This window comes from Talaromyces marneffei, chromosome 7 (assembly GCF_009556855.1).
Source record: "Talaromyces marneffei chromosome 7, complete sequence".
Taxonomy (NCBI): domain Eukaryota; kingdom Fungi; phylum Ascomycota; class Eurotiomycetes; order Eurotiales; family Trichocomaceae; genus Talaromyces; species Talaromyces marneffei.
Window position 1 is genome coordinate 720,736 of NC_072354.1, and position 23,612 is coordinate 744,347.

The 23,612-nt window shown below is 47.0% G+C and overlaps 10 protein-coding genes across 10 annotated transcripts; 3 read left to right on the plus strand and 7 right to left on the minus strand.

Annotated features, from left to right (window-relative positions):
- Positions 1-255: 255 nt before the first annotated feature.
- EYB26_008910 (uncharacterized protein) lies at positions 256-3,253 on the minus strand (the record flags this gene model as incomplete). Its single annotated transcript, XM_054268161.1, has 2 exons — positions 256-2,611; positions 2,664-3,253. 2 exons carry the CDS (start codon positions 3,251-3,253, stop codon positions 256-258), a joined length of 2,946 nt encoding a protein of 981 aa, XP_054124136.1.
- Positions 3,254-3,857: 604 nt separating this feature from the next.
- Positions 3,858-5,175, minus strand: EYB26_008911 (uncharacterized protein; the record flags this gene model as incomplete). The annotated part of the gene is made up of 3 exons (XM_054268162.1): positions 3,858-4,814; positions 4,911-5,082; positions 5,153-5,175. 3 exons carry the CDS (start codon positions 5,173-5,175, stop codon positions 3,858-3,860), a joined length of 1,152 nt encoding a protein of 383 aa, XP_054124137.1.
- A 773-nt stretch (positions 5,176-5,948) lies between these two features.
- EYB26_008912 (uncharacterized protein) lies at positions 5,949-7,549 on the minus strand (the record flags this gene model as incomplete). The annotated part of the gene is made up of 7 exons (XM_054268163.1): positions 5,949-6,027; positions 6,091-6,516; positions 6,573-6,844; positions 6,894-7,159; positions 7,215-7,278; positions 7,331-7,417; positions 7,478-7,549. The coding sequence occupies 7 exons, from the start codon at positions 7,547-7,549 to the stop codon at positions 5,949-5,951; spliced, it is 1,266 nt and encodes a 421-aa protein (XP_054124138.1).
- A 3,894-nt stretch (positions 7,550-11,443) lies between these two features.
- Positions 11,444-13,101, minus strand: EYB26_008913 (uncharacterized protein; the record flags this gene model as incomplete). The annotated part of the gene is made up of 4 exons (XM_054268164.1): positions 11,444-12,676; positions 12,737-12,797; positions 12,853-13,011; positions 13,058-13,101. The coding sequence occupies 4 exons, from the start codon at positions 13,099-13,101 to the stop codon at positions 11,444-11,446; spliced, it is 1,497 nt and encodes a 498-aa protein (XP_054124139.1).
- A 604-nt stretch (positions 13,102-13,705) lies between these two features.
- Positions 13,706-14,902, plus strand: EYB26_008914 (uncharacterized protein; the record flags this gene model as incomplete). Its single annotated transcript, XM_054268165.1, has 1 exon — positions 13,706-14,902. The coding sequence occupies one exon, from the start codon at positions 13,706-13,708 to the stop codon at positions 14,900-14,902; it is 1,197 nt and encodes a 398-aa protein (XP_054124140.1).
- An 833-nt stretch (positions 14,903-15,735) lies between these two features.
- On the plus strand, positions 15,736-17,421 carry EYB26_008915 (uncharacterized protein; the record flags this gene model as incomplete). The annotated part of the gene is made up of 5 exons (XM_054268166.1): positions 15,736-15,819; positions 15,873-15,929; positions 15,993-16,229; positions 16,277-16,765; positions 16,825-17,421. The coding sequence occupies 5 exons, from the start codon at positions 15,736-15,738 to the stop codon at positions 17,419-17,421; spliced, it is 1,464 nt and encodes a 487-aa protein (XP_054124141.1).
- A 103-nt stretch (positions 17,422-17,524) lies between these two features.
- Positions 17,525-18,382, minus strand: EYB26_008916 (uncharacterized protein; the record flags this gene model as incomplete). Its single annotated transcript, XM_054268167.1, has 1 exon — positions 17,525-18,382. One exon carries the CDS (start codon positions 18,380-18,382, stop codon positions 17,525-17,527), a length of 858 nt encoding a protein of 285 aa, XP_054124142.1.
- A 540-nt stretch (positions 18,383-18,922) lies between these two features.
- On the plus strand, positions 18,923-19,385 carry EYB26_008917 (uncharacterized protein; the record flags this gene model as incomplete). Its single annotated transcript, XM_054268168.1, has 2 exons — positions 18,923-18,999; positions 19,073-19,385. The coding sequence occupies 2 exons, from the start codon at positions 18,923-18,925 to the stop codon at positions 19,383-19,385; spliced, it is 390 nt and encodes a 129-aa protein (XP_054124143.1).
- Positions 19,386-20,601: 1,216 nt separating this feature from the next.
- Positions 20,602-21,052, minus strand: EYB26_008918 (uncharacterized protein; the record flags this gene model as incomplete). Its single annotated transcript, XM_054268169.1, has 3 exons — positions 20,602-20,784; positions 20,871-20,933; positions 21,050-21,052. 3 exons carry the CDS (start codon positions 21,050-21,052, stop codon positions 20,602-20,604), a joined length of 249 nt encoding a protein of 82 aa, XP_054124144.1.
- Positions 21,053-21,543: 491 nt separating this feature from the next.
- Positions 21,544-23,129, minus strand: EYB26_008919 (uncharacterized protein; the record flags this gene model as incomplete). The annotated part of the gene is made up of 7 exons (XM_054268170.1): positions 21,544-21,669; positions 21,727-22,391; positions 22,446-22,541; positions 22,601-22,647; positions 22,704-22,861; positions 22,922-22,931; positions 22,990-23,129. The coding sequence occupies 7 exons, from the start codon at positions 23,127-23,129 to the stop codon at positions 21,544-21,546; spliced, it is 1,242 nt and encodes a 413-aa protein (XP_054124145.1).
- Positions 23,130-23,612: the final 483 nt, after the last annotated feature.

A 23,612-nucleotide genomic window follows, 5' to 3' on the forward strand; every position in this document is an offset into this window, starting at 1 on the left:
CATGGGCTATGCTGGTCTGTACGACTACAGTATTTACATTCGATAGATTCATGATATGTTGATCTTGTGATAGGATTGATTGTATCAAGTAGCAAAAGAGCAAAAGACATACAAACGCCGCTGGATCTCTTCCTCCCACCCAAAAACGCCCGCTGCAGATGACCTGATCTGCTATGTGCTTGAATCAAAATGGATACAAAAGGATTGTAGAGTATAAGCGGTTTAACATGCTCGTTAGTCCGATTATTTTATTGGTTATAAGAGAAGGTCTTCCTGAGATTGAGTTCGGCTATTGTTGGACTTGTCGATAGTCTCTGTACCCGCCATGCTGGGCTTAGTCTTCGACTTGGATGCTATTGACGAGGTGTCGATATCTTCTGAAGAGCCAGAAAATCGCTCAAAGCCCGAGTCCCAAGGAGCATCGTCATCTTCGTCAACATTATTGTCGCTGGTCTCATTATGATTATCAACTTGGGCAGTCTCTTCCGGCATCGGTATCTTTGGCAGCTGAGGTGGAGTAATTGCTACCGCAGGACTATTTGGTTCCGAATCTGGAGGCGCTTCCACAACAAGTATTTCGTCAGCGAATCCGGTGATTTCGGTGTCCTTCAAAGGTACGGTCTTTCGTTTCGGCAATGGGGGCGGTGGTACCGGTCGTTTATCCCCCTTTCTCTCTTCCAACGGTTGGCCCGGAAGTGGTGGAACGGGTTTCCTTCGGGGCATGCTGATCGAGTTCGACATAAAACTGTTCCGCTCTGGTGGTGGCAGCGGTATTCCTGGAGGAGGAAGCGGTCTTCCACGTCCGATGGGGTGTTCCGGCGTCCCGGGTTTGGGACCTGTGTCACCTGGTTGTCTTCGTTGGTCGGCCTTGTTCAAGACATTCCAACCCCATTTCTTAGCTGCTGCAGTGGCAGTCCCGATGGCGGCGATGGTTGTGGATCGTTTGTCAGAAGATGCCGAACTGAACGACCGATTGCTCTCGAATATCCCCTTGAAATTGCTTCCGTCGCTAGCAGTTGTCGAAGGAGCCAGAGAAACAGTGCTAGACATAGCCTCAGAATTAGAGGAGCTAGGCCGCGTTGATTTCCCACGTTCGTGGGTTGAAAGTGTTTCGTTGAATATCGAATCTGTTGGTTCGTCGAATGTAGCGCCCTCCAAAAGATCTCCTTCTGGCGGTGATCCATACGGCGTGCTTGATATCGAGTTAGATTGCGAGCGAGTTTTGATTTCGATCATTGAACTTGCGGCATCTCGTTTTGATCTATTCCGTCTGTGAACTTTGGGAGAATCGCCCTCGGCCTTGTCCGCTTTTCCATGATCAGCTGTCACGACGGGTTCTGCAACGTTCGAGAATGTCCGCGTTCTGATCGTGTCTATTGGCAATGCATTGCTTCGTTTGTCTACAGATGAAGAAACAGCAGCTTCATCCAACGAGGAGTCGACAGGCATAGATTTAAAGCTCTTACTGGACCTGAGAGACGGAGGATTGGACTTGATGAAATCAGGCGTACTCCAGCTTCGCTCATCCTTTGTCTTTAATGCATCAACCGGGATAGCATCTGCAGTCTCTTCAGATTCATTACGCGCCTCCGACTCATCAGGGATCTCAATTCCATCTTGATTCTTGGGGATATCGCGTTGCCAAACGCCACCTCGGAATGGAAATGACGCCGTATCTAAGAATGGAACATCGTCCCAGTAAGGGAACACTAGTGTCTCTTCAACCACTTCGCGAATCCGACTTTCAATACCTCGGAGGATAATGCCGTACGTGATTTGTCTAGTACTGACAATCGGTTCGATAGTCATGGTCATATCGGGTTTAGTGGCAAAACAGAACCAGATGCGATTGCTGGGCGGTGGTTTGAAGCGTAGTAGCATATGGCCGGACAATCTTTTGAGTACAACTGCAAGAACAAGATCGACCGATCTAGCCTTGATTCGAGGACCTAGGTCTATGCGAGCGGTTGCTGAGATCTCGATACGAAAGTTGCCGCTGTAGTTCACATCAGTCTCCACGGTACAGTCTCCATCAACCGTCAAGTCTTTTAGTCGTGGGTTCGTAATTGAAGGGGCGCCTTGGCCCATATCTATTTTCCGCAAAGCGATACTGGATATGAAGTTCGGCTTCTGGACTCGTGAGATCTTTTTTGTGATCTTTGTCTGGACAAACTCGTACATCTCTGGCGTCTTGTACATCGCCAGGAACAGTCTCCCAATCAATGCATTGATCCATCGAGTCTGCAGATGATCCTCGGACGCGTGAAGATCCTGCACCAGCTTGACAATATCCTTGGCGTCATACAACTGGGGAGATGGCGGAGAATTAGGCGAGTTCGGAATCTTTTCCTGGTTCTTCAACAACGCATGATAGAAATCCTCCTTGGCAGATTGACTCTGACAAAACAGATAGAATGGCGGCGTAAGTCCTCGTAGATCGGCAATTGAATCTTCCCTTCGACTTAGACAAATAGCATTGCGCTTTGCATATAGCTCTCCTTCAGGGATATCCTCTCCACCACCGTATATCGTAACGTCATGGTGTGTCAAAGAAATCACATGGCGGACTTCAATCTGCTGCTCGTCATCGTAAAGCATCAAATGGCCATGTCTGTCTCCCGTTAGTGTTCGCTCCACTTTCTCTCAATCGATAGAGAACAAACCTGAGAACGATATAAAACACATTCCTCGCCTTCCTGAAATTCTTCCCCCCATTATTCCCAGGCTCAATACTCGCAGAAGCCGGCTTGCGCTCAAAGATACTCCGATACATGCTCTGATACACACTCGGACTTTGGCTTTCCGTGCCTACCACCTCCCCAGCGGGCGTCGTCCTTTCAGGTGGTTTCCCATTTACACCGCCGGGCACATATTCACGACAGACCGCAAAGTAGCCCGCCGCAACATCCGATTCGTGGACACGCTGAAATTTTTCGGCGAGGACATCGGTGCCGCTCTTGAGGCTGAACTGGTCGTCGTTTGGTCGTGTTAACAAACTCTGTCGTCCGGCGTGTGATTTATTCTCGTTGTTGATGCCGTTGCCATTGTTATCGGGGGTGTTGTTGTTGCCGGGCTGCTGATTAGATAGCCTAGTAGCCGCGGCGGTGCCGGTCGTTGATGATAACGAGTCGTCCTGGTTCACAGCTGGTTTGAGTGTGAGATATGCATGAAGGAACAGCAGGGCGACAAGGAGTGGAAGAAAAGTAACGCCGCCGAGAATGTAGATGACAACATAGCCGGTGAAAGAACCCATCTGTGTCGAGTGTCCCTAAACTTCCTTCACAGCGACGATGGGCGGGTATGATGCAATGACGACTCCATGGAGGAGGACCAAAACAAACCAAGACACGAATGACAGAACGCGAGTGTCTTACACGAAGCAGGAGAAAGGGAAATAGGTTAGAAAACGAAACGAGAGCAGACAGAGATGATTGTCTTTGACCGGCGGAGTTTATTGAAGGAAGTTCCAAGTTGGCGTCTACAACTGTCAGTGCAAGTGTTACTACGGAGTAGTTACCTGCTGTACTGTACCGGAAGCTGTAAGGTACTGTCACCATATCTCAACGTCAGCTGCTTTAGCGATGTTTCAGGGGCGGGACCCATCTACTTGGGGCTAGCCGTAACTGTCACGTAATGTACCATAGATCCGGAGACGAGGATGCTGTCATGGTGCTCAAAGGGAGCCCCGCCATTCGCTGATACAACCATTACTCTCAGTAATTTACAACCCAGATCTGTATCACTATTTACTCTTCACTGTTGCTACTCGTATTATACAGTATATTCAAGATAAGTAATATGCACAAAATCAGCAACGCTATGTCCCGGAACAAATATATACCATGCAAAAACCAACATCACGACTGAACCATCCTTGGCTCATCAAGAGACGGCCGCTCAATCCTCTTCGCCGTCGAAGGCACATCATCCATATCCGAGTACTCCGCACTCTCCGTATCAATTACCAGCCTCAGACCACCAAGATTCTTCTTCCCAGGTGACGTGTCACTCGATTGGTGCTGGTGGTGAGGATACTGCATCTGCCGCTGCTCTACATTCCGATTACTCTTGACAGGCGACGACATGGGAGAGCCTAACATTCGAGTCCCGCCCGCTCTGGATTCGTCCGGCGGTGTCGCGATTGCTCGTACCGCTGCTGTATTGAGCTTTAAGGCGGGTTGTAGTTTCTGCTGTTGATCCAACCACGAGTTCGGTCTCATATCATCCGATCGGGTATTATTCTCAAGCTCATTCACAATACTCTGGAAATACTGCGCCGCCTGCTTCGTAACTGAATAGTCGAGCGGTGTATGATTCGCTTTGTTTGGCGACAACGGCGGCGTTCCAGCAACAAGTAGAGCCCGGACAGCCTTTAGGTTCCCCCAAGCGGAAGCATAATGTAGCGCCGTATTCCCCAAATTATCCGTCGCGATCACCGAGGCATTATATGAAAGGAGGATCGTAATAGTAGCGATATCTTCAGAGGCCATTGCCGAATTTGTAGACACCGCGCGGGGCCGACGACCCGTTGGAGGAGGGATATGGGTGGAACTATTCGTGCTGACGGGAGCATGGCTGGGATTCGAGCTTTGCGCTGCTAGCATGAGCGGTGTTCGACCTTCATTGTCGTTCCAGTCGATGGTATGTGGGAATGTACGACAGAGTAAGTCGACGCAATCTGGATGTGAGTGGGCGGCGGCGAGATGGAGGGCGGTAGAACCGTCGATGTTGAGGCTGATGCCGGGCGCTGAATCATAGCCTGTGCGATCGATGTTGGGTGTGCATGAATCGTGCCCGAGCGATAATAACAGTTTCTTCATCAACCAAATTCGTTAGCCCCGTTCAAAGAAATACAACACTCTTCGACGTCGCTGTGCCAAGGCAGGTATGGGTGGTATGGAGGGACAAACCAAAATATCCAAATGCCCCTTAATCGCCGCCAGATGCAAAGAAGTATTACTCCCATCCTCAAAATCCGGATTCTCCAAATACACCGGATTATTCTTTATAATGCGCTTGACCAGCAAGACATCGTTTTGTAGTATTGCGCGTCGGAGACGTGCTGGGACATCGATCTCAGTCCTGTACACGCAAGTGAGCTTATTGTCAACACAGAATGTAAACAAAACAATGACGGAATTTGCGGGGGGACGGACGGGTCGGGATTACTAACATTTCATCTCAGCTTCCATATCTTCCGGGTTGGGGGCAGGTAAAGTCACACGCAGTCCATAATCGGACTATAGACTGAAGTTGATGTTCACAAGAATTCTGTAACTACGGAAGAGTTACGAGGAAGACAATGCATGTACTAGTATGTATAAAAGGAGAGTACAAGAATCAATCACATGCGTTGAGGAGCACAATGGAACCTCAGGAGAGCCCCGTAGAGGGAGCTGACTGGCCGACCCGAGCGGGTGGACCTTGCGCTAACCTTGGGGGCCCGTTCGGGGCCCACTATCTTCTAGAATACCAGGGGACTACCAGGAGAATATCAAAAGTGCATTCATTCGTTTCTCAACATGAAATATCAAGTATCGTAGAGAAGAACAAGATAATATTAACCACGGAAGAGATAATAGCCACCGATTGTTCAAATACCGAGCTAGATGCAATGTCACAACATCAATCATAACGACTGCAGAACAAAGATTACGACCGTCGATTGCATAGAGGACAAAAGAGAAATGCGATGGTACATCTAACAATACTAGCTGAATAATCTCTCATTTGCGTGCAGAATTGATGAGGAATAAAAAATGCTGAAGCGCTGTCACATAAGATCAAGCATAATTCGTTCGTTCGTTCGTAAAAAGTCATTGAAAAGGAGTACTGGAGTACTCCGCTGACGATCATCGTGGATCGAGTGTTGAGTTTTGGCTGTTGACATTACTAATAGTCCCTTTTTTCTATTCCATTTTCCTGAATCAAATCATATACTGTGTCGTCTATTTCCGTCCCTCATTCGGTTCCCAGTGGATAGGCTCGAAATCCGAATTGAGGAAATGAGCTTGATTGTACGGCGAGCTAAGACATGTTAGGTCAGAACATCGATAAAAAAACAATGTGAACAAGGTTTAGACGACGTACTTTTTGAATGGAGTAGTCACCGGAAGTGAATGGCTCAGATTTGGTTTCATCACCAACGGATTGAGCCGGATTTGCGGGCCATCTGATGATTTCGTCGTAGGTAGACTAAGCGGGAGGCTCGGAGGAACAGGAGAGGAGACGGTAGACGGTACCGGAGGGCTGATGGATGGTGAATAAAAATCATGTTGTGGAGGAGATGGGAAGAACTGGGGCGGCTGAGGAGAAGCCATCATTGAACTGGATACCGAAGGAAATGCTGATGGGTCCATCATGAGGCCGGGTATTGCCATCAAATGTGGATTGGCATCAAATGCGAGAGCGCCGCTATCCCAGAGAGCGAAATCCGTGGACATTCCATACTGCAAGTTGACTATTGGCGACATGTGAACAGTAGGTTCCGCTGAGTACAGAATATCATAATGGCCACTATCAATTATCAGTAAGAACACTAGGTCTTGCTGCTCGAGGCATAGCAAACTTACGGGCGGTATAAAAGTCTGATAGTAGCCAAGTTCTGTCGGTTCGGCGTTAGAAGGTGGGGAGTGACTGCATCACCCTGGCTTCGGTCGAGATAAAGAATCTCAACGGCAATATCGGATCCCTCAATAACACTGTCCACCAACGCTTGAAGTCCAACTTCATCGATCTCAGTTTTGGCGGGCTCGATACGTGTCACGCAATATTGATCAACGGGCATAGATAAAAATGCTTGATAACGCGGCTGGTTCAGTTTCATCCATGCACCAGTAAGAAGCTGCAGCCTGTTAGTAAATGCGCTTCGCCACTAAGATAAACGGTCTCACTCTGAAATGGGTGATTATAGACATTGATTGACTAAAGTCATTAAAAATGTCCACTAGAAAACTTTCATCTGGAACGCCTTTTTGTATCGCATCAATCACATGGCCAAATGTCTCTTCCGTGGCGTCAACAAACGTCTCATATAGATATTCTTGATGACCAACTTGATCGAGCAGAGCGTTCATAGACTTTATCCGCGAAAGCTCCGACTGGACTTTGATCGTGTCGCGTAGGAAGAAGAGGTTCTCAAAATATCCGAAAGCAACCGCTGGCCAAACTACCGGTCAGATAACATTCAACCTAAAAGGGAAGGTAATTCATACCCCGCCAGCCACAGTTCCCATCTCCTTTCATAGTTCGCGTAAACGGATGCGTCACGGCGAGGGCCTAATAGTGTAAGTTAAGTCAACACACGGCCAAGGAACGAGGTGGTACACACATTGGTCTTGGTCACAAAGGCTGGGTCTGCATTCGAGTACTCGGCGGAGATGATTTGACTGGACTGTTTCGGTGATACTAGTGCGCCCTGCAACATCAAACAATTGTCAACGACCAACACAGCATAAGGTCGTCCGACGAGTCTAACCTGTACTTCGGGTTCATAATCATTTGACAATTTCTGGAAACGTTCCAGTTCTTCCCGGGACAACGGCTCCATGGCGTATGTACGCGGGTTGGAATAAACAGGAATATTATAGAAAGGATACGAGACCGAACTGTGACTGGTGTCGTATGTTAAGTTGTTGAGTGTTTGTCCGACGTAAGATGATTTGTATCCTCCACGGAAAAATTGATTTTCTAAAGTATTTCGAGCAAAAGAAGTGTCAGAGAGTTGCATCGCATTAATACTGACTTCGTTCTTTATCGGCCACGGTGATCTGAATCGAGGAGTGACTACAAACGACATGATGTTCTGTCAGATGATAATTTTCTTTCATTTTGGGATAAAATGATACTGTAGTGGGGAATGCGGACCTCAAATAAGCATCATCAAGTTCAAGGAGTTTTAAACAATAAATAATGGCGAGCCGGTGTGGGACTGGCCTGGATCGTGGCGCGGAGGCAATGGACGAGTAGAATCTAGAACTGCTGATCAAGCCAACAATTTCAAAGGACCACGATGCATGTGGCTAGCCGGTCCATCAAATAGAATGAACTGTATCTCTGCTTGGTCGTAGCTTCAAAGCCCCAGACGCAGTGGCGGCACTCGGCACTTGGTCGACCTGGATTGGATTGTCGTGGACACACTAAAAGATTCCGTGCAGCACACAGTTCACCGTTGATAACCAGTCACTCGTCGCTTTCAATCTACTCAATTGACACAATATCCCTCAGAATATTTTGTCGTATGCTGATTTGGTAGTTGTGTAGCCCCCGTAATTCCACCGCGATTATATCGGCGCCGAGTCAGAAGTAACATTCGCCGTGATAATGGTACTTTTTGTTTCTCTTTCGAGGTTCTGCAAGACAAGACTCAATTATTAGTTTTACGGACTGGTCGATCTGTTTGGTTCCTTTTCCAACGTCCCAACTGTTGACCACAGAATACCAGGTATGTCATGCAGGTAACCGCAACAGCCGGAAGATGTACTTCCCCACAACTTCAAGATACACAAGTGTGACACTGTAGATAGACAAAAGGGGAGACAATCTCAAGATAAACAAGGCTGAACAGGCAGTCTGACATAGTTCTGTTGCATGCGTGGGAGTGACAAGGCATAGTATAATTGGAGATCGCAACAGTCTCGAGACAGTTAGGCCCGTTATGAGTGCGGGGCGAGGTGAAAGATGTTGTTGATGCTGACAGCCGCCAGGTTGAACACCAAAAAAAATAAAAAATAAAAAAAAAATAAAGCAAGAAAATAAATATCAGAGTAAGAGCAGACTTACTTAACGAATATCCTCGATTCCTTTTCTCTCGATATCACACAACAGGGAAATACGTACGCACGTAGCAGAAGGGTAGCTTGGACGGAGCTGAGATACGCGCTCGAAGGTCAGTGCTACAGACACGACACTCAAGATGGAAATGCTGTAGATGCTGCCAACCGCGTTGGTGCAGTGTTTCAGTGTGATTCTCCCCTTGTTGTTAAACCGACCAGGGTTCGGTGGAAGATTTCAACCCGAACGGCCCTAGCAGATTGCAGGGAAAGAAAGAAAAGATTTCAAAAAGCAGATCGATGGGATGAAGCATGAGCACTTCATCCATCCGAGTGGGAAATGAAGAGAAGGAAGGAGCAATGGCGGGGAACCAATTTAGTGTAGATGTTACGCTGTAATTACGAGTAATACGGCCGTTCGGGCGAGAAGGCCGGATAGATTACGTCTTCAGTGTACATCTACAGCATTATTTTTTTTCTTCTCTGTAGAAACACTTAAAATCAGCTCATGATCATGCTGTCTCTTATCGAGACCGTCCAGTGACAAGCTCGCTCACTAGCACAATCCAGCCTGCATGACCATGCAATATGCAATATCTATCGACGTTCACCGATGAAAGCCACAAACACCTGGGCGAAGTCATAGCTCCTACAATCTATACGGATAAAGGAGCCCTGCAAATGGCATCTTTACGATCCCTCAGCCTGGGAGTTGCAATACCGGCATTTCTGGTCTGGCGGTTAGATGCTCACAGGGGATTATAGTACGCGTCTGATGCTAACTACTTGACTCTAAACATAACTACATCACCAGGGGTCCGATCCCGACTATCTCATCTGAGAACCCAGAGATGTCAATCCATAGAAGCCCAAGAATAATTATGATAGTTCCCGACCGTCATCCATACCTGACATAACCGACAAGTCTTAGTGGTAATACAAAACTGAGCAAAGACCGTTCTCCAAGAATTCAAGATGATTAATCGGTCCTACCGCGGTTGCACATGATTCCTACAGACCAATGGCTTTAACACCTGCGCCTTAACTGGATAATAGTATTGATGTGCGATGGCCCGGATCATAATATCAAATAGGTAATTTGAACTGAGTATCAGCTGAAACGAGTCCCTTGTATATGCGAATCCAGGGTTCGGACACATCTAAGCCTAATATAAACCAATTAACCTGGGCAGGGGGGGCGAGACGGTTAATCCCCGGATTGTGGCCGTTCTAGGTCCCTAGGCAGGTATTTGGATAGACCGTCGAGATCGAGTACTACTTGCCTAGCCAAATGTACATTTGCCAGTGAAAATATGTAGGAAAGAAGCGTTAGGTATCGGAACCTAAACTCGGCAGTTCCCATTTGATGATTGTGAATTGGACTGCATGATACATCCGATATGATTACACTACGTTTGAATAGCACGGACAGTTATATATTGGACTTTTCACTTCGAATTTATTCTTGGTTTTCCTCGCTCGCGGGTTTTTTTTACTTTTTCTTTTTTCTTTTTTTTTTTCTTGTAAGCGAGTAATGATATGGATGAAACACGGGGCGCCGAGATGGTGTTCAGAATGAAGGTCATGGCTGCAGTGTCCCGCGCGAGATTATTCCTATTTGTCTTAAAAGGCGGCTCGAATGCTTGACTCTCTCCCGAAGAGTGCACCTGTCAAATATCAAAGTAGAGAGTCTAGAAACCTGGGGGTTCGCGATTTTACCGGATCGGGTAATTTGCAATCGCCGCGAAATTATCCCAGAGTACCAGATCGAATCGTACGTTGAGCACACACGTATATACTTGATAGGGCTGGAATATATATTCTTTAATCGAAGAACAAAAATCAGCAACTCTACCGATGCTCATTTCTTCACAAAAAGAGTCAGCCATTCTTCCCACTAGCTCCAAAGTATATGTATGTGACAACTACCAACCTCATGCATATCCAAAACCCACCAAGCACAGTGGTATCCTCTCCATACGCCGAGGAAAAGTTTATATTCAATTAAATGCTAGGTAGGGAGTATCGTGACACTTCATGTACATGTACTTTGCAGTACTAGTAGTACATACAGCCACGTCAGTCAAACTAAGTCGACTAATTAGGGCTAGGGCATGTGCCTTTTACACACGAAGTGGGACTGTGTATCTAGATGGTTTTTCCGTGGTACAGCTACTGGACTATTAAACTACCATGTATTTTGTCCAGTAGTTGTTGAGTTTAAGGGGATATAGAGTTAGAATACGATATATTATATTAAGAGGATCGGGTTTTGTGGAGTAGATATGCATATCATTCAGGGTTGTTCCCTGGACTTTGGAGAACTAACTACGTATCCAGGACGGATGTATAGATGCGAAGTAATGCCATTTCCGCTGACGGCCCAATTGTTGGATGCTTGATGGGATGGTGTGATGTATATATACCTGATGAGACTAATGTGTCACTAGTAGATACATAGTTACATAGTGAAGCATGTACCTGGGTAGACAGTCCTCGACATCAGGATTCGAGTCTGCAGACTTTCCGGAAATGTCATAATATGTTATAGAAATAATGCATACAGTGATCCCGTGTCAGATAAGTATTGTCATTTCATTCATTCGTCTATCATGCTTGCATCAACGCGTATCGTTGCACTGCAGTAGGTGTCAACTGGCTTAAGCTTCATGCTAAGCTACTCCTACTCTGCCCGCATATCCTGTCTTACCCCTCCATCCTCCTCGGCCTTTACCCACTGAGCGATTCTCCTCGCCGAATCCTGACACCGCCTGGAATGGGGATTGGATGGGCCCCATTTGCGAGAGGGACGATTCGTCGACCCTGAAGCCTTCGCCGTCGTTCAGTGCGGCACGCCAGAGGGATTTTAATGATAATGACCATTCACGGACTGCCTGTAGACGTTCCGAGTCGCTGGAGCTTTCGACTACAACCGTGCCGTTTTCTTGATCGATTTTGGCGTTGAGTTTCTTGTCCATGATCAAGAACCCAAGAATCTCTTGCACCTCTGAGATGGAAATCTTGATCTGTTTAGAGATGAAGCTCAACGTGAACCGGGTGTAGGGTGCAATGAGCTTGATGACAGCTTTAGTCCGCATGTTGCGACTAACTTCGTCAATGTTCTCAGCAATGAACGGATCCGCCAACACATCGTGGTTCTTCCGTAGAATATCTTCGTAAGTGTGTATGTCATCACGTTGGTACGCATCGACTAGGTCTGTCATTGCCGATATCCGTGGATCGTTCTTGTATGGTTTGGTCTCTTGGGAGTCGAAGGGGTTGATATCTGATTTCATAAGCATCGTAGTCAACACCAGGTATTTTAAGACTTGGATTCGTTGCATCGATCCAGCTTCATCATAGTTGCGGAATGACTCGAAAAAGTCGCTCTGTGCCTGTTCCCAATTCTCCTCGCTCATGTGCATTTTGCCTCCGCATTCGCGAATGATTCCCATAATCTTTGGATGTGGAACAGCAGATCGCACCCGCAATGCTCGCTCGTACAGTGCTTTGAGTCGTTTGTTGTTTTTGGTTTCTGCGTACATCTGAATTTCAAGAGCGTACACTTCAAGCGAGTAGGTTCCCTTGCTGGGGTCATCCGTACCGTCCTCACGCTGGCATGCCCGGTGTAGTTCTCGCAACTTCTTGGTAAGTTGCGCAAATTCTCTGCGGTCGAGCCACAGCTTTGCGAGTTTGATATTCGTCTTGAGCCATAGCCTTTCATTGTTTGTGTTTTGAAATGTTTTGAGCGTCAAGCGATAAAACTCCTCCATACAATGATATGCTTTCTCGTCATCCGAGCCTTTTTCGATGAAATCTAGCATATTATTTATTGACTTGTCGGAATAATTCCGTGTGACGGCCGATTTCACGTATGTCAAGAGCTCGCGGTAGTGTTCAATTGCCTAGTAAGCGTCTTTGTCAGAATTATCACTGTAGATGTTTACTATCTGCTGCTAACTTACATCATCGTATCTTCCCAGTTTGAATTCTAGTTTGATTGCTTGTTTTAAACCTTTGAAGCCCCTATTCAAATTTCGTCGGCTCATGCACCACCAAAAGGATCAGGCGCATGACTTACCAGTCGCCTTTGTCTTGTTCCAGGGCTGGCACGCCTAGGAACTCATCGATAGCTTCTTCTGGGTTATCTGCCTTGATCTGCTTCGCGTTGTAGTATTTGTTCTCGATGCCGATATCGCCGGAGTCGTCTTCATCGGAGCCCTCATACTCGAAGTCGTACCTGTCTGGTTAGCTGTGGATGTCAACAATGGAGTTGCGGAGCCTACTCCTCTTCCCCAGAATCCTGCATAAAATCATCATCGTCCGACATTTTGAGTTGGTGTTTATGTAGCCAGTTCTTGTGTAAAAGTCAGGTACTGTTTTGGTAACCTGGATTTGGTGGCTAAATAGTTGTGGCTGCTAAGAAGTTGACTTGAGCTTCAACAAACAGCATACTGATGGCATGTTAGTGGTAATTATCGTTACTCCGCAGCTCAGATACGCACGGACCATGGATGCCTTCGATATCGGCAGATTGTTGATCCGGCGAGAAATAAATCGGCATTTATTGCAGAATCGATCTACCTCAACGATTGTTTGCTGTCAATACCGTCCTCGATCATTTGTCAGTAATATATACGCAATGGCTGGTACCGCTTGAACCCAATAGATACTTATGTAAAAGCTCTAGATGTTGAATCGAAGAGCAAAAAGCCATATTTTAGGGTTAGGGCTAGAAGCTGTATAAAGGCGCTAGCCATATAAGGACTAGTCGGCATTAGTCCGGCAGAGTTAATGTTCTCCGCCCAAGCCACCAGCATTTGCGCCACCCTACCTACTATCATATTCAAGCAAGTCGGTGCAGAGATAAAACTACACGCCGCAACACGAATCAAATTTAACTCGCTTTCGATTCAACCTGCATCGTATTCACCATGGGCGGCGATCTCAACTTAAAAAAGAGCTGGAATCCCGTTCTACAAAAGAACCAGGAAAAAACATGGCTCGCCGAAAAGAAGGCGCTCGAGGAGCGCAAACGTATCGACCAGATGATGCGAGAGCGACAGGAAGAGCGACAAATGCTAGAGATTCAACAACTACAAGAAGCTGCTGGCGGCAAAAAACGATTGAATCGGGTCGATTGGATGTATTCGGGTCCTTCGAGCGGACAACTTGGAACGACCGAGGAGATGGAGGGTTATCTACTGGGAAAGCGCAGGATTGATGGTTTGATTAAGGGGTCGGAGAATCAGAAACTTGAAAAGTCTGCGGCGCAGGACTCGTTCATGGCTTTGCAAAATGCGAATACGGCGAGAGATACGGCTGCGAAGATTAGGGAGGATCCTATGTTGGCGATTAAGAAACAGGAGCAGGCTGCATATGAGGCGATGATGAACGACCCCGTGCGAAGGAGACAGTTGATGCAGGCCGCCGGCAAAGAGAGTGGATCTGCAGAAAAGGAACGCAGACATCATCGCCATAGACATCGACACCGAGACGATGAAGATCGACGATCGCGACATCGTTCGAGAAGACATGACTATGATGATGACGACGACGATCGGAAACATAGGCGACGCCGCGACGATAGTGTATCCGGTTCTCGTTCCCGATCGCCAGTGAGACAATCTCGATCTCGACGCTCTCCTTCCCCTTCGAGACACACATCCCGCCGTTCGCGATCGCCTCGTCGCGAGCACCGTGAGCACCGTGAAAGATCATATTCTCCACAGCCACGCCGTCGCGATCGCTCTCCCCGGCGGGACCGGGACAGAGACCATGAGCGAAACGATAGGCGACAGACATGGCACCACAATCCACGCCCAGCACCTCCACAGCGCGAATCACAAGCTTCTTCCAAATCCATCGAAGAGGAGCGAGCAGCCAAATTGGCGGCAATGCAACAGAATGCGAATGATTTGGATAAAGTACGAGGGGAGCGCTTAGCAGCTGCAGATGCGCGTGAGAAAGCCGAGCGTGAAGCTGATGAAGCGGCTCGCGCTCGAACGAGCAAAGACGGTGGGAAAGGAGCTTTCTTGTCGAACATTAACAAACGCGCGGGAGAATTGGATCTATCTGAACGACTTCAACGGGGGCGACGTAACGTCGAAAAGGAGCAGGAAGCATATTGATTATTTACTCGGTTTTATTTTAGCAAGCGGTCGATCATCTTACGTATTCGATATCCTTAAGCCATGTTATAGACACAATTCCATCGTTACAGGCCAGTTTCAGACAAAAGGCTTCAGAGTTTCTGCAGACTTCCTCATAAAATAGCTAAGAGACGGCGTGTTTGGTCAACGGGGTAGAAGGGTGGTTCGCCTTCGAGTTCGATGCTTGTGTAGCCGAGGGTGCTGAGGCGTTGGAAGGTTGTTTGTAACCGCTCGAGGTATCCAGGCATGTGCAAAGAGGTTCATTTTGTATAATAGACTGTTAGATATTTCAAAAGAGTCTGAAGCTTATGGATGATGCGTCTATTGAATGATTCAAATGTTATCCGGAAGAATTATACAACCAGAAATGACTACAGAACAACGCATATATAGTACGTATCGAAGCACATATACGGATTATAAGAATCCGTTCATGTCATTTGCAAAGTAGTACATGACTCTATTCAATTAACAAGTGTATCAGAACTGCCTGCATGGTTTCTAAGTGGAATCCGACGTTCCGATTAAGCACTCCCAATTATTAACCGACCCTAAAATAACCCCAATCCAAGCGGAAGCTTTGGCGCAATAAGATCACGTGATCAAACATGATGTTGCCGTCTCAGCACAGCTTCCATAGCTTGTCCGGCCAGACAGCTTCACCATCTCACCATCTACATCCCACACGCTTTGCGCACCATATTTCACTTCACGATCCATTTAATCCGGAGTGATCCATAATTACTCGATAACACATCTCTTCCGATATATCAGCCGATAGTTGAGACGACGGTGGATCGTCAGTCGCCATCATGTCCAAAGAACTCCTCAAGCCAGAGAAGGATTTCAGCAAGGATGCAGACAAGATAATTCCAGAGGCTCAAGAACTTGCCAAGGTTTGATATCCTGAGCGACACTTTGTGTGTTATTTTGCTGATGTCCATGATAGAGCAATGTTCAAGCGGCTATTGATAAGCTGTCCTTGCTGGAGAAGCAAGCTCGTCAGGTAAGCTTAACATTCATCAATGAGCTGCTCCAATACAGAAGCATGCTAATCTAGGGACTATAGGCATCTGATCTCGCAACCACCTCCCGAACCATCGTAGCCATCGTGACAATCTGCAAGGAATCCGGCGACTGGAGCCTACTTAACGACCAGGTGCTTTTGCTATCCAAGAAACATGGCCAGCTCAAGCAAGCGACGACGAAGATGGTGCAGAAAGTTATGGAATTCCTAGAAGATACTCCAGACGTTGAAACTAAGCTGTCGGTGATTGAGACTCTGCGAACCGTCACAGAAGGAAAGGTGTGTACGATGCATGCTTCTCTACAGGATAATACTGACGTGAATAGATCTTCGTCGAAGTCGAAAGAGCTCGCATCACCCGTTATTTATCACACATCAAGAAATCCCAAGGCGACCTCAGCGCAGCCACCGATATCCTCTGCGAGCTTCAAGTTGAGACATTCGGCTCGATGTCTAGGAGAGAAAAGACCGAGTTTATCCTCGAACAGGTTGCTTTGTGTATTGAGAAAGGCGACTGGACCCAGGCGGCTATCCTCAGCCGCAAGATTAATAAGCGCTACTTTGCACGCAAACCCAAGAAGACCCCTGAACAGTTGGAGAAGGAGCAAAAGGAATACGAAGAGCGGGTGAAGACGCGCGCTTCGGATGAGCCGATGCCAGAGAAGGATGAGTCTGTTGAGGATTTGAAGCTCCGTTATTACGAGCAGCAGATTATTCTTGCCAAACATGACCATAACTACCTTGACACTTGCAAGCACTACCGGGATGTTCTTGATACTGAGTCGGTTGAAGAGGACCCTGAGCGGCTCCGAGCTGTGAGTATCCGTCTTGTTAGGGAATGTTAGAGAGGAAACTAATCTAATTTCACTTCTAGGTACTTGCACGAATTGTCTACTACGTTGTTCTCGCCCCATACGACAATGAGCAATCGGATTTGCTTCATCGCATACAACAGGATAGCCGCTTGTCACAAGTGCCAACGGAAGCCCGTCTTTTGAAATTGTTTACGGTGCATGAATTGATGCGCTGGCCCGAAATCGCAGAAAAATTTGGACCCCATCTTACCAGCACAGATGTCTTTGACAAGGAGCAGAACCCGAACGACCCCGACGCATACACACGATGGCAAGATCTGCGAAAGCGCGTGATTGAGCACAATGTGCGCGTTATCGCCAAGTACTACACTCGCATCCAGACAAGCCGTTTGACACAACTGTTAGATTTGACCGAGGATGAGACGGAGAAGTACATCAGCGACTTGGTGACATCAAAGACCATTTACGCTAAGATTGACCGTCCTGCCCGTGTCATCAACTTTGCCAAGCCCCGGGATGCCGATGACGTCTTGAATGAATGGAGCGGCAATATGAGGAGTCTGCTTGGTCTGTTGGAGAGGATTGACCATTTGATCACCAAGGAGGAGATGATGGCTCGTATCCAGCCGACCAAGTCTGCGAAGGTGAAAGCGTAACTACGCCGCTGAGTAGAACTAGTCATAGATATGTATAATATGGCGAAACAGAAATGCATCAGTTTATTCTATATACTTATCTATAATCTATACAAGGCATCAATCAGAACGGCACATCCATATCCTCGACCCTCTCTTCCTCCTCTTTCTTTGTGTCTCCCTCCAACGACCTCCTAATAAACCCCACAGCAACTTCAAGATACGTCTTCTGACTCGGCACAAAATGCCCACCCGGATGAAACACAACTTTTCCTTCCTTCTCTGGATCCCCGGCACAAGCCTCTATTAACCCTCTCGACATGGCCTCTATCACAAGCGCATCCAACGTGCCCAAAACATGTAACAAAGGTGTCGTAATCGGTCTTTGGACGTCATATAATGCACCCCATCGCGGATCCGCGACTTTGAAGCCACTATACACAATCGCGAATTTGAGCGGAGGCTGGTTCCCCGTATTGCCCGGATAAAACGATTCAGGAAACTGCACACCATCCCCCGGTGCCGCAGCTGCTGCACTGAACGAGTCACTCCTGCCAGGTTCTAAAAGACTAGCAACCATAGCCGTAAGACAAGCACCCTGCGAAAACCCTACGACACCATCAAACGGACCCTCGTTTTTGAGCGTGGCGGCTACAGTCGCCAATCCATCTTCTATACCTTTGTAGGTTGGAGGAGTTGTGCTGGGTCTCCGCCACCATCCATACATTTCAGGCTCCTCTACTTCTTTATCATTGTCGTTGCTGCTGGTGTAGCCCGGAACATCGAAAGGATTCAGCCGCAGGGGACCGGTCGGGTATGAGAATGAGACGGTGTGCAAAGGGAATGCTTTTGTGATGGCTTTTGTGAGTGCGCCGGTTTTTGCGCGGAAGAGGGAGCCGGATTGCGTAAAGCCGTGGAGCATGAGGATTTTGAGGGGGGATTTGGCGGTGGTTGTAGGTGGTGTTGTTGAGGAGGGGGCCATGGTGGGAGCAGGGAAATATGGGCGGGTGGTGAAGGCGCGATAGGATGGTGATGGTTTGGATATAGGTTTCTGAAAGGGCGCTGGTTTAGAAGAGAGTCGAGAATAGTAGTATGCGACGGTCATTGACTCTTATAGTTGGGTAGGAAATCCATTCGTCCGTCGGAGTTCAGTATCAGATGGATCAATCACGATTACTCACCGATAAGATAACGGATTAATTACATCGGCCGTAATTACAATACATTCATACGTACCTGCTACATACCATACGGAATACAATGACCGACAACGTCATCGTTGAATCAGTTGACACACGGTTGATCAATTCTGTTTCTTCAGGCACATTACCCTCACCCAATAAAGCACTTGTACCTTGTTCCGTATTCCAGGGTCTAACCTAGAACTGACGACACCACTGCCAGGTGCCGAGAGGGAGTCGATCATCCTTCAAATGTCCTCCTTCATGTTGACTTTATATTTACATGTGCAGTAGCTGTTCAGAGTACTACTACCACTACTAGAAGAGAACCATCAAACAGAATGGCTGCCGAAGGTCAAGAAGACATGCTCGATTTCAACGCCCAGAAGATGGACGATCAAATGGGTGAATTGCTCGAGTATGCCGGCACCTCACCCTATCCCTTCCCAACCTCGCAGTATATACCGATATTAACAAAGCATGATAACCAGCGCCTTCGAAAACCACCCTCTGATGCAGCCCCCGGTCGCCCATCCCACCCTTTTCTTTCTATTTGACTTCATCCGCAACACCCGCAAAGAATTGAGGGCAATCGACATCCAAAAGCTGCGTGAAGGGGACGCCGAAGCCAAGAAACAAATCATGGACGTTATTGGTCGCAATGGGCTTACGTCGGCCCTCATCAACGATACATCGGGCAAATTGGCGATTATGACGGGCAGTGATCCAGGGAATCCAGTGGATTTTGGGCCGGATATCAAGGACAAGATTAGGGCGTTGGGGCCGGAGAAGAGATCTGTCTAGCTCTTTCTATCCCTTTCTACTCACCCCTTTTATGAGTGGGTGATTGGGTGGAGGAAAAGGGGGAGGGGGTTATGGATTATGATATCGAATGATAACGAATGTCTTGGAGATGCGATTGCGTCGGGGACGAAAAGAGAGGGGGGGTAAAAGGGAATTCGATATTGGGATGTTTAGTTGATTTGATTTGTTTAAGACTACATAAGACTGCATAACAGTCGGGAAAAGCTTTGAGATTATCGACCCTGAGATGGATCGTATCAGAAGACTAGAATGGATATCTTGCTATTCATTAATATTTACATATTTAACCACCGAGTCTAGACCCGCTGTTCGGTCAGAGAAAGTGCACAACTTTAGTTCCTAACTAATATGTAGTAAGACAAGAGCACCTGGCGGACAGACGAGGGGCATATTTTGACTACAATTACGCATGCATGGTTCTACGAGAAGTTCTGAGAATCGAGAATGTAAAACATCCACCGTCCTAGCATTAACTCGTAACTATGATAATGATCATGCTCATGTAGATGCAATATATCCAAACCTATTCATGCCCAACGATTCGGAAGCAATGGGCATGTTGAAACTCGACCAGATATCCGGAACTCCGCTCCATAATATGTATGTAACTGTCAGAATAATGAAGGGAAAGAGAGAGATCTTTTTTTAACATTTTTTGTATTTGTAAAGATTTTTTGTGTGGTATAAAAAAAAGTGAAGTTTCCCAGTGGGGAGGAAGAAGGTATAGGCGTGCGTTGTAGTAGGTGCGTAAGTGAGTTGGAGGCGAAACCAAGAGTCCATCTTCTATCTGTTCTTTTTTCTTCGTGATGTGTCCGAATAGCATATAAAAACAGCAGGCAAGTAAACAAAACAAATGGCATGAAAACAATCTCATATTTCGTCCATTTCATCCAATCGATATGACATATGACCTGGTCGTGATGATTGTTGACGTTGGCGTTGACATGACGGAAGAAAAGAAACGAAGACGAGAAAACGGAATTTCGAGAAACGCCACCATTTTAATTGATCAACGAATCAGCCCAGGCCCCCCATCTCGCACCATTTCTGATAAAGATAGAGAACAAGAGACCGATTCACTAATCAATCCCACTGATGAGGAAAGAAGGGTCGTCGTATCGGAAGATCAGGAAAACTTCTTCATCCTATCGTTTCAAATTTTTCGTCCACTTTTTTGGCTTCATCGATGAACCGTCTACTTGCGTCGGAAAGAGCAGCCCTCGGTGAGACGGGCCTTACCGCCGGTAGGTTGGCAGAGAACGGTCGAGCAGCCGGCGCAGATGACGACGGTCTGGGCGTGTGAGAAAACGGTGGTGATTGTGAAGCAGCCCGGGCACTTGACGTCCATGAAGAAGGAGCGAGGAGCAGGCACGAGCATCTGTATTATCACACCCATCAGTATTTCGTCCTTATCTTTCGCTTGTTTTCGAGATTATAGATGTCGGATTCATCGTTTTATCGTACCTTAAGCTTGTGCTTGCGAGCCTCGGACTGAGGAGTAGGATTGAGGAGATCGACCGCGAGAACCTGGCAGCAGAGAAGAGTCAGTAAAAGATTTTCTTTTCTTCATCAAAGATCATCATCATCCCCCTATCCTTCCAAACCAAACCGCCAGAAATCATCGGAAAACGCAAAATACGTACCATCTTGACTAATTTTCAATGCAATCAGCGATGACTATGTTGTCTGGTTGATTGGACGTTGATGAAATGAAAATTGGCGACGCTGAAAGTACGATGGTCGATGGGTAGGGTGAGGAGTCAAAGAGTCGTGTGGAATCTTCGTTCTTAGCGGAGACACAAAATGCCAAGCGCACAACTTCCCGATTGAGTCTGTTGGATTATGTGTGGCCTCGCTTAGCCTCCCACCACCCGCAAAAACAGTTTTTCCGAAAGCGGGCGAAGATGTCTGCCAATCAGATTACGATGTTACTTCCAGTCATCTCGCCACATAGTGAAAAATGAATAATCAATCATATATATGTATGAATTAACTAACTAGTTAACTTGACTTATCGTATACGCTGTAACTAACTAAATGGGAATATTGCGCATTATGTTGTTGTAGAATCATCATCAAAATTCGCCCCGAACTTTTCGTTATCGCGATTCACCCACCCCGCCCTATGAAAAGTCATTCATGAAGACTTCTTGCTGTCGCCATTGGCATGGCCATTAATCTTCTCCTGTCCTTCGACGTATGGGTGTTTGATAGTCAGACACCAGATGTCGAGGTAATCGCACATCGTGACAATAATGGTGTGCTAGAAATCAGTCAACAAAGGCCATCAGATGTATAAAGGAGAAGACAGAAGACTCACCACAAAACTAGCGTACACACCAACTGCAAGACCAAGCGTCGCAAAAACAAACGCAACTTGATAAATATCATCTCCCAACAGACTAGGCCACAGTTCCAAATACGGACCCAGGCTATCAACCACACCCACGACAAGCGGCAAGATGAGCACATTGCTCCGCGGGAAGGAAGTCTTGAGCAAATGCGCAACAATCATCTGTCCCACGGAGTAAGCATTGACAATACCGACATAGATCAAGAACGGAACTAGATGGTTCTCGCGAATGCTGGGCTGCAGATACAAATACGCCGGCGTCAAGATCCACATATACGTAAACGGCAACAAGCCGAACAATGGTGTGATAGGATTCTCACGACGTGCGCGGCGAGCCTTCATAACGTTGATGATGCTGCTGCCCGTTGCGAAGAAGAGCATGAATGCGCCGTAGATCATGTACCATGAAGTAAACGGCAACTCATAAAGAGCATCCGGCAGGAAAGAGGGCTGCGAAACGCCGATTGTCGCGAGCATGGGACGATGCCAGAAGCTGCCGCCGCCCATGTATGCGGTGAATGAGAAGACAGCACAAAGAGTCAAGATGCCTTCGACGGGGCCAGAGATGATCCCGAGAGTGAGGACGTGGGTGAAGTATTCGTCCCAGGTTTGAACGTAGAATGTCATGACGGCTACATCATCATTAGCGTTTTCGCTTGTCTTAGCTTTGAGGATGTGTCACGTACCTCCCCACAGAGTGAGAACAGTAGCCCATGATTGACCGAGGTTCATCGTAGCGGCGAATATGAACACTCCCAGAACGGTATTGCAAGCGTCGACACCTACTCCTTATTAACCAGAAGCTCTCCCTACTAATTTTCCGTCAAGAGGGCAAACATACCATGATCAAACAACTCTCCAAGCGGACCACTCTGTCTTGTCCTGCGACTGCAACCAACCCAATGTTTAGCATACACCCCCTAAACGTTAGGAAGAAGACATACGCCTGCATCCCATCCACAGCATCAAAAGTCTGATACAAAAACAGTCCAATCGCCCAACTAAGATATACCCACGACGGACAGTCCTTATCCAAGGTCGGATTAAAATAAAGCATCGTCAAGAAATTGATAACCACGAAACTAAAGCCGGTCAAAGTAATCTATATTTGTCTCAGCATTGCAAACTTTCTTCGTGTGTTAGGTTAGGAGGGTTGGCTCACGAGATTCGGCCTATAGAACCACCAAAGATTAGGAATTGTCGATGCGTTGACAGAATAGGAGAACTCACGCCATGTTTAGGGGAAACAAGTGAATGACCACATTGCTATAAAACGGCTTCATGATGTAGCGACTGATCAGTGAATGGTCGACGCCAGAGTATTTGTACTCCCGCAGCGCGGGGAGGTCATATTGTCGTATCCAAGTCATTGTTGATATTGTTGATATTCTCTGTGAGAGGAGAGGCTGTAATGAGGTTGAGTGAGGTGGGAGTGTCAAAGGGAGGGAGAAAGAAAGAAAGAAAGAAAGAAAGGGGAAGGGGAACAGTTGTATAGGCCACGCAGCCAACTGGCTGAGATAAATTGACGGGGAAATTCAGAAGAAATAGAGTGGTGTCGTAAATTAAGGGTCAGTGTCATAAATTGGATGTCTGTCACGGCGTCCGTGCCGATGATTTGGCAACTTTTTTTCTCGTGCTTTCATGTGGAGACGCGCCTAGGGCTGGACGGCCCAGCGGGAAGACGTCATTCCTTTCACGTGGGGTACCAGTAGACACTCTACATCCCTATTTATCATGAATATGGTTGGACTGTCAATGCTAGATTGTCTATAGCTACATGACTTAAAGTAATAACAAACTCCGAGATGATGAGGTTCTGTAATATCCTCATAGGTATATGTTCGATCTGAAAA